Below are 9,701 nucleotides of genomic sequence, written 5' to 3'. Positions count from 1 at the left end.
TCTTTCAGATGCAGGCCAACACCTGACACCGTTCACCTGACTGCAGATGAGATAAACAAAAGGGGGTGTCGCCAAAGCTACTTCAAACTTCTGACAAGGACTCCTGACAAAATGTGTCAAGCTTTTTCCATTTTTTTCTTAGATAAAAGGGCACCATGCATTATGTATTTATTTACTTGCAATCCAGTCTCTTCTTAGGAAATGCTCTTATCCCCAGTAGTTTTAATAATGAACTTTCCAGCTGAAGTAGTGTTTGCCTGTGACATGTAGAACCAGTCGGTTGATTTTAACCTCAGATATCCTCATTAAAACCTGCAGAAGTAAAAATTACATGTTGCCAGCCCTTATGATAATTAGTATTTTGGCATAATACTTTATAAGCAGCCATGTTAACCCCATTGATTTTTGTCTCGTGTCTCAGTCCTCTCCCTGCTGAAGGCCATATTTCCATCTATGTTACATGTGTATCAAAGTGAGCTTGTGACTGGGAGTGTATGTGACTGAATAACCTTAATCCCCACCTCATCTGCCATTCAAATGGTTTAATCCCCATATACTTCAGTGGAGCAGCTCAGTGGCCAACAGATTGTACTGGGCAGCCCCCAGTTTGTGTGAATGTGTGTAACTGAACAATTGATGCTGCTGACATTGAGCATACACACCCAGCAAATGTCCGTGGGTAAATAAAAGTTTAAAAAGACATCGCCTCTGGCTCCAAACAGCATCTGACAACACACATGTTTGTCTTTGCCCTTCATAGCACAACGTGTCACTTATGAAAGGTAAATTATATTGCCATGAGTTGAAAAATGGCAGTGGGCAGGTGGGAGCGCAGGCTGAAGGGAGCGCTTTGTGCAGCTGAACCCAGTTAAGAAGGTGCAGAGGCAAACCTCCCTCACTCCCTCTACTGTTGGGTTTAGGTACTGCACTGTGCTGTGACATAGGGATTAATAATCATAATAACTTTATTTGTATAGCACTTTTCTAAAAAACAATTTCTACAAAGTGCTTTACATACAATACAACACAAAGAAACAGTACCACAATTTTTATTATTTATTATTTACCTTTATTTATTCAGGGTGGTCAATTGAGAGCGGGTGCCCTCTTTTACAATGACGCCCTGATACAATACAATAACAATAAAGCATCACAGAGAAAAAGAAAAACACAATATAACAACACAATATATAGAAAATACAGAAAGCCATACATATACATATAACACAAAGAATCTTTGCAGATCAATAGAAACAGGAGCACTCCACTGTTACCATATCCTTCAATAAAAGCTTAAAATGATTGAGTGAAACCATCTGTTTTAGTTTCAGCAATTCCTGCAACCTGTTCCACTTGTCTGGTGCATAAAAACTAAAAGCTTATTTCCCAAGTTCAGTGTTAATGAAGGAAGTTTCAAGAGTCAAATATTCCTTTACATAGAGAGAATACACAATAGAGAGAATACACAATTACATAGAGAAAATAAAGTTGAATAAAAAAAAAGGAACAAGTAAAACATAGGTAATACATGAAATAAACAGAACTAGAAAACAAGCAGAGATGCAACTAAAGACAGATGGAACTTTACACAGAAATGTGTGCCAAACCACATGAATGCCCACACATGTAAAGGTAGGTAATCTTACACAAGATGAAAAAACAGGAGGCAAAAACACAAGAGGCGAGCCTATTTCAAATGATTGGGGGAATGGGTGTGCTGCTGCTGCTGCGGTCTGACCTCCTGGCTCAGTGTCATGGTAACAACAGGTCCGACTCCAGCCTGAGCTAATGGACTGACCACCTGGGAGGAAAAGCAGCTTATCTCCTTATGTCTTTACTTACTGATGGTAAAGAAAATCGTGGAGGTTCTGGGGGGAAAAAAACTATGTAATGGCACTGGTTTTGTGTTGTGACAATGTGATATACTGTACCTAATCAGCTGTGAGAGCCTCTTGACTGCCTGCTTTAAGAGTTTAGCCTATACTGAACAACAGCTTAGAGTCCTTTAATGGCGTCTTGACTTCTCCTTTAATGACTTCTTACTCTCACTACAAAGAAGAGATTTGTTTGTGCAGATAGTCTTACTATTTGGATTGCCCTCATATAAACGGACAGTTCCCCAATAGAGAGAAAGCTTCTGTTTATAATTCAACATCAAATTGATTTTAGAGCTTGTATCCCATTACAAACACAGCCTATTTGGGTAATAACAGAGTAAATAATAATAATAGCCTACTACGTTTTATTTATAAAGCTTTACATACTCAGACCCTTTACAAGAGATGAAAATATACAGTAGGCTATATTAAAACAAAGTAGAGTAGTCCATGATCCAGGCATTGGAGGTTTGCAAGCAGCAGAATCACCATTTACAGGCTTTAAAAGAGAAACCCGCTGCTAAAACCAAAAAGAAAGGAGGCAAAGCTCTAAAGTGGCTGCTGGAGATCTCATTCTTTAAGGAAATTAGGAAAGAGTCTCTCTGGCTGACACGAAGTTGAAATTGAATTGTGCAGGTTGACGGGGGAGCTGTCCGCGGTGCTGAATTAATTCACACCGCTGAAAAATTAAATGAGACTAAACTTATTCTCTTCTCGACTGGTGCTATTCCTCACATCAAGGAGTTCATAGTTTCTAGTTTCAGAGTCAAGACGCTGAGCGAATAATTGACAATATGATTTTTTTTTTCCCCCACTCTTGAAGCACATTGAGGGAATTGGATGCTGTCTCGAGGCTTCAGAGAAACGTGTGCCTGCCTGCCTGCCTGCCTGCCCTCCTTCTTCTTCTCGGCAGAAAGAGGGATAACACCGCGGGTCGATGGAGTTAGAGGAGTCGCCATGGAAACTTGAGGGTGCTTCAGGGCACGAGCTCAGGTGCCAATTACAAAACAACTGCCACGCTCCAAAAAAAAAAGTATAATAACCTGATGATGGAAGTGATATAATGACTACTATTAAATTTCAGAAAGGCTAAGCAGGAGTAGAGATTCTAATTGTCTTCTATTTTGTTTTCTCATCATCATCATCATCATCATCATCATGTTTTTTTCTGATTTTTCACATGTAGCTCCCGCAGCAGTTACCTGATTAACCCGGGCAAAAAAAAAAAAGAAAAAAGAAAAAAAGAAAAACCATATGCGCATAAACAATAAAAACTTCAAATGTCCGCACTTGGTCTGAGGACAGCTGGACCTGCAGATAACATCAGGGTCTGTTCTCGGGTTACATAGGGTCCGCATCATCTCTGTCGTCATTTCCAGATGGTTATCCCCCGAGCAAATCTCCCGGTACTGGTCTTGTCCGAAACTCGCATGCTTGCATAATGATAAATAGGCTATAGCTGTTTGTTGGTCGCTGTGGAAGGAGGAGATCAATAACATTAGGAGAAAAGGTGAGAAAAGGTGATCAAGGAACTTCAAACCATTTTCCAGCTGAGTCTATATTCTGCATTTGTTCGACTCTTATGGGGAAAAAAACCCAACAGCAATCCTATTATAAATTTTTAGAAGGATACTATACAAGTATCACAGCAACACTATAAGCCCCTATTGGAATATTATATGGGCATCATAGGAGATATAAAAATACCATAAAGTACGAGACATTAAACTCAGTGAGTAGCCTACAACAGACACATTTTAAGTCCCTATCATAATTATTGATAAAGATTTTTCGATAGCGGATATATCAAATGTAATAAAGTAGTATGGACCGCAAATGACGGATGACATTTTCATACAGTGGTTGTCAAATTCATGACGGGACTACACGGCCGGGCTGTTAGAGAAATGCAAAGGTTTTTGTTTGATCCTGACAGGCAGATAGAGGGATTCACACTGCAAAAAAAAAGGTCTCTTCACAAGTTTTTTAAGTTTCAGTCTTGAAATCTTTTTTTTCTTCTTCAAACAAGTGAAACCTTCTGCCAGTGGGGTGAAATAATTCCAGGGTTTTTCTAGAAGTGTCTTGAAACGAGGCAGAATAACGCAGATCGCATCACTACAATCAAGAAAAAGATACATGATTTAAAAAAAAATCTTGAAACAAGTTGGATTGAAGAAAAAATTGAATTATCTCCCCCTTTGACAGATTTTTTTTCACTTGTTTTAAGAAAACTAAGACTCAATGTTAGATTAAGTGACTTGTTAATATGTATGTTTTTTTGCAGTGTAAGAGCGCGGTGCTCTTTACTCCTATTTAATGCCTGCAGGGCGCTGGACAGGTAGGCTATTGGTGGGATGCGATGCGCACAGCATGGTGACGTCGCTTGGGAAGGCAGGGAGTATCCTGCACATGTATCGGCTCTGTCCAACCTTCACCGAGGAGAAACCCCTGGAGAAGAGCTGTGCAAGATGAGGCTTCAGTCACAAACTGAGATTCATGTGAAGGCGAAGCTTCTTCAATGGCGACATGTGACTTTTCCTTTAGATTGATTAGTCACCTGAGAAGATGGACTTGCTGATTGATAACCAGAGCCAACCGCTGAATACCAACACCGTGAGGCTGCCAGGTAAACTTTTATTGGGAATGGGCATAGATAACTTTATTTCCCTTCTCATATTTGGACTCATTTTCATCCTCGGTGTGCTCGGGAACACGCTGGTGATCACTGTGCTGGCGCGCAGTAAGCCCGGCCAGCCGAGGAGCACGACCAACATCTTCATCCTCAACCTCAGCGTGGCCGACCTGTCCTACCTGCTCTTCTGCGTCCCCTTCCAGTCCACCATCTACATGCTGCCCACATGGGTTCTCGGGGCTTTCATCTGCAAGTTCATCCACTACTTCTTCACAGTTTCCATGCTGGTCAGTATCTTTACTCTGTCGGCGATGTCCGTGGACCGTTACGTGGCCATCGTCCACGCCAGGAAGTCCTCCTCGATACGGGTGGGGAGGCACGCCTTGCTCGGGGTGCTGCTGATCTGGGTCTTGTCTCTGGTCATGGCAGCTCCGGTGGCTCACTACCAGAGCATCGTGGACGGAAAAGACAACACCACCTTCTGCTGGGAGGACTGGCCGGACCAGCACAGGAAGGTCTACGTGGTGTGCACCTTTGTTTTTGGTTACCTCCTGCCTCTGTCTCTGATATCTGTCTGTTACGCAAAGGTGGGTTCGCATGCTTCAGGATTAAGTGCGCACAGCAAAATCTGCAGGATTTTGGTTCAATTGGATTGGACCAAATCCACGCAACACAGCAAATTTAGATGACAAGAAAATTAAGTCATGATGCCTAAAATCAAAATTTCCTGTGTTAATAAGTGTTGATTTTTCAGTGACAATTATTGTATAGTTGATTGGAGAGTTGTTTGTCCATTCATAAATCTGAAATGACTGTTTAAAGTGTTTAAGTCTGATGGTGTGAACATACAGAAACACTGGCATAGTGTTGACTGACTGCTTTGCGTTAAATCGTGGAGAGAAAGAAAAGTCCCCTTGTTGCAATCAGTGTTATTAAGATCTTTTCAAATCTACAAAATGGAGACAGAAAGAACAGAATATAGTAAGGTTAACTAAGTTAGGTCACTTATTTAGAATAATCAAACAAGCCCCATCATGACGCCTCTTACCTATCTGTTGCAGGTTTTAAACCATTTGCACAAAAAGCTGAAGAACATATCCAAAAAATCTGAGACTTCCAAAAAGAAGGTCAGTAGGAGCAATTCTTTCTGTCTCAGTTACACTTTATTTGGATCGTCATAACACTTTTCAATAGCCTTATTCCAGTGTATTAACCTAGGTTAATACAGGTTAATACAGGTTAATACACAGGTTAATACACTGGAATAAGGCCATTGTAAAGTGTTACCAGATAGTCCAATGCTGATACTCAACTTCCTATCAAGTGGCTATAATGTGTCAGTAAAAAGTCTACTGAGTGTCGGTGAAGCTAGTGTGAAAGGCAGTATATAATATATATATTTGATGTCTGGACAAGGGTTAATATTAGTGTTGGGTTAGGCTAAGGTCAGATTTAGGGTTACACAGACTGTAGAGATGCAGCAAGTGTCTCTTTGTTAAGCATCTACTTTTTGTCACCTGATAGTTGAGTATCAACGTTGGACTGTCCACATCAGGGTCGGGGTCAGTTCATGAATTAATCAATCATCAATTCCAGTTCAATTCAACTGAGGAATTGGAGTTGGAATTTGAAAAAACTTACAGGAAACTGGGATTGGGATTGAATTGGAATTTCAGGATGTTGAATTTTAATTCAGTGAAATTCAGTGAAATTCCATGTTTTTTTGTTTACAATGTTTAGCGAGTCAAGACAAACTCTCACTTAGAAGTGGAATTTTATGGAATTTAATGGAATTCAATTCTGTCTTCTGTCATTCCAATTAAATTCACATTCTACATTCCAATTCAATTCCAATTCTATTTCCTTAGAGCTGGGTGCAATTCCATTTCCAGTTCCAACTCCAGGAAATGCACTGGACCTTCCCATGCATTCTCAGTTCAGTTCATGAATGGCCCTGACCCTGATCCACATAAAGTGTTGCCTCTGTCTCTTGTATTCCCTTACACGTTGTATTGTTCCATATAAACCGGCATCATCTTTTCCCCCACAGACGGCCCAGACGGTCTTCGTGGTGGTCGTGGTCTTCTGTCTGTCCTGGCTGCCCCACCACATCGTCCACCTGTGGGTGGAGTTCGGCTCCTTCCCCCTCAACCAGGCCTCCTTCGTGTTCAGGATGGTGGCCCACTGCTTGGCCTACAGCAACTCCTCCGTCAACCCCATCATCTACGCCTTCCTGTCGGAGAACTTCAGGAAGTCGTACCGGCAGGTGTTCTGGTGCCGGGCGCCCGGAGACTGTCCGCTGAACGACACCCGGGAGCAGCGCAGCCGGATGGAGGCGGCGCCCTCCACCAACATCAGCGTAAGTCACAAGGGGCAGGACACTCAGTTCAGTAAGATGCTACGATGACTCCGCTAATGTTGAGAGCAGTTTCTGTGTTTTGTTATAGGAACCACTTCACATGAGTACTGACATACTGTACCTCTAACTGTGGAAAGACTTTGGTGCCATAAATGAATTCAAAAATTGGATTTGTGATGCACAATTTGAAATTTAATGCAATGGCCTGGAATTGAATATGGTGATTAATGAATTTAACTTTAAACTGAACTACCAGTCAAAAGTTTGGACACACCTGATTGAATGTACTATGTTTTTCATTATCTTAAAGCCATTTTGATCTAAAGGCTTATGCTTAAATGCTTGATTTCTTTCCAAAGCCTTTGCCTTTCCATCAACGAAAGGGGCTTCCATCAAAGGGCGGCTACTTTAAAGAATCTAAAATATAAGATAGTTTTGATTTGTTTAACACTTTTTTGGTCACTGCATAATTCCACCTATGTTATTTCATAGTTTTGTTGTCTTTACTATTATTCTAAAATGTGAAAAATAGTAAAAAAAAAAAAAAAAAGAAAGAAAAATGCACATGTCCAAACTTTTGACTGGTAGTGTATAATTTCAAATTCATTTTTCTCAATTTAAATTCTGTTTTTTCAACTACCTTGTGAAAACTAGCTGACTAATAGACCAAGTTGGATTGAATCATCGCCTGTTTGCTTTTCCTAAGCCCCCAAATATGTGTCTCAGAGAGCTTAACCTGAATTGCGAAAACTGAATATGAAAATATAGTTAAAAGCTAAATTCAATAAAAGAATCACATTCAATTTGAAACCATTGCATTCAGTTTCCTTACGGATTAAACTTTTGAATTCATTTATTCAAACAAAGTCATTGTTTGAGCTCAACGGTTCCTTATGAGCATGACAAATGCAAATGTATTCAAATACAATCTCTGCTGGCACTATTCTCTCTCCATATATTTCCAATGCTGTCAGAGGATTATCAGACACTGCTGTGATTGTTTAGTATAGCTGGAGGCCAAGTCACTATGTACATACTGTATGTAGCCGATATACATGAGAACATGAGTTATACAAGAGTAAATAATTATGCAGCAGGTTAATGGCGGTGCAGATAACCATTCTGTCTCCACGAGGCAGAGGGTGAAGGATAAATAAAGCGGCTGGTTCACACCTGAGCTACCAGAGACCGTTCTCAAAAGACATGGAGAGTGTGAAGTCAGTCTCTCACTTGCTGTCCTTGTGATCAGTGGTTCCCTATCTGTTCTCCTCAGGGCCTCCCAAACTCACTCCTGCTAGAATCCACGTCTGTAGGAGAAAGGCCGACCGGTGTTTGCATCAATCGAACACACATTTCATGTCTGTTACACCAGTGAGACCCAGCGGACGCAGGATTTAATGACGTTTTCTTTTGTGCATTTAGTAGAAACAAAGCATGAGACTGGTTTAATTACACCACACTACTAATTTCTTTTTCTCTCTTTAATATAATTCATTTTCCTTCTAATTAAACCCCATTCCATAGGATGGTAACCACTGATTTAGTGTTTGTATGCTTAATGTTTTACTGTGTGGGTTCTATGTTTTTATTTACTCAATGCAAGTAAACAAATGCATAATTAGCCAAATAAGTGTATGAATGAATGTATATATGGATGAATTACACAAAGAGATATATATATATACATAAATAACACTAAAAACAAATTAACCATTTACTCATTTGTGTAAAATACTGTATAATAGCTGGTTATATATATATATAACATAATTCCTTTTATTTTCTATCTCAGTAATGTATGTTTGGTCCGATGTGTTCTGATTTAATCAGTTTTTCCAGGCAGGCCCGTGTTGATTTGGTTTACCTGGCTCTCTGGTCGCAGAGATTGCGTCTTATTTCCTGTTTATCCCTTAGGCTGAATATGATTAAGATGACTTTTGGAAACAGCTAGTGCTCTTCCCTGCAATGTCATCCATCCTCTGCAGTCGTTATTATATTGGAAAACAGCGCAGACTAGACTTTCATTCATGCTGCACCAGAAAAGACACAATTTATAGGATAGGATAGAGAATAGGATTTGCAAGTAATTCTTAGCATTTGGTGAACGGAAATGAGAGAGATTTACGGGAAAAAGACAGTTCAGACAGTCTGGTAAGGTGTCAGTATCAGAAAAGTGAAATAAATTGGTATTCAGAGATTTGTTCCTGTGATTGCCTAAACTATCCGGCACTCATGTTGTTTTATGTTGCATTCACCATCCTGCTGGTACTCAGGCAGGTTAAATCAAACACTAAGAATTACTTGTGAATATTATTTGAGCCACATTTGCATCAGATCTACAGCACTTATAGAAGTACTTTTTATGTTTTGTTTTGTTTTTTGGGGTTTTTTTTGCATTCACATATAGGCCTACAGTGTTGTTGAATGCTCACCAATGTTAATATTTATATACTTACTGTCAGGTTTTTGTAAAAAGTAAACAACAAATGCATGCAGTAAAGCAAGCAAAAATCACTTTGTGCGATGTCAGACATGCTGTTTTCTTGGATTTCAAACATGTTGGTGTTTTCTTATCTCTCTTTGCCCTCTAAATAAAGACATTTCACATACAACTCACAAAGCCTGGATTTCTACACTTCTATGTGGCAGAAATATACTTTAAAAAAAATATTTTCTGTCCTGGTTTCCCTGATGAATTTGAAGATTAGTGATAAAATACTGCAATTGTGACCAATTTTGTGACGTTGAGATAAACACAGATAATGAACAGTTGGAAGGAAGGAATGACGACTGAGAGAAAAATGTTACACAACAACAACAACAACAATAGCAA

The 9,701-nt window shown here is 39.8% G+C and overlaps 1 protein-coding gene across 1 annotated transcript; it reads left to right on the top strand.

Annotated features, from left to right (window-relative positions):
- Positions 1–4,442: 4,442 nt before the first annotated feature.
- galr1a (galanin receptor 1a) lies at positions 4,443–6,916 on the top strand. The gene is made up of 3 exons (XM_071535641.1): positions 4,443–5,096; positions 5,571–5,636; positions 6,560–6,916. Exons 1-3 carry the CDS (start codon positions 4,443–4,445, stop codon positions 6,914–6,916), a joined length of 1,077 nt encoding a protein of 358 aa, XP_071391742.1.
- Positions 6,917–9,701: the final 2,785 nt, after the last annotated feature.

The sequence above is a fragment of the Centroberyx affinis genome, unplaced genomic scaffold, assembly GCF_046629955.1.
Source record: "Centroberyx affinis isolate AG114_WGS23_722 - 3 ecotype Tasmania unplaced genomic scaffold, CSIRO-AGI_Caff_v1 ptg002746l_1, whole genome shotgun sequence".
In the NCBI taxonomy this organism is placed as follows: Eukaryota; Metazoa; Chordata; class Actinopteri; order Beryciformes; family Berycidae; genus Centroberyx; species Centroberyx affinis.
This window is presented reverse-complemented; position numbering and strand designations above follow the sequence as displayed.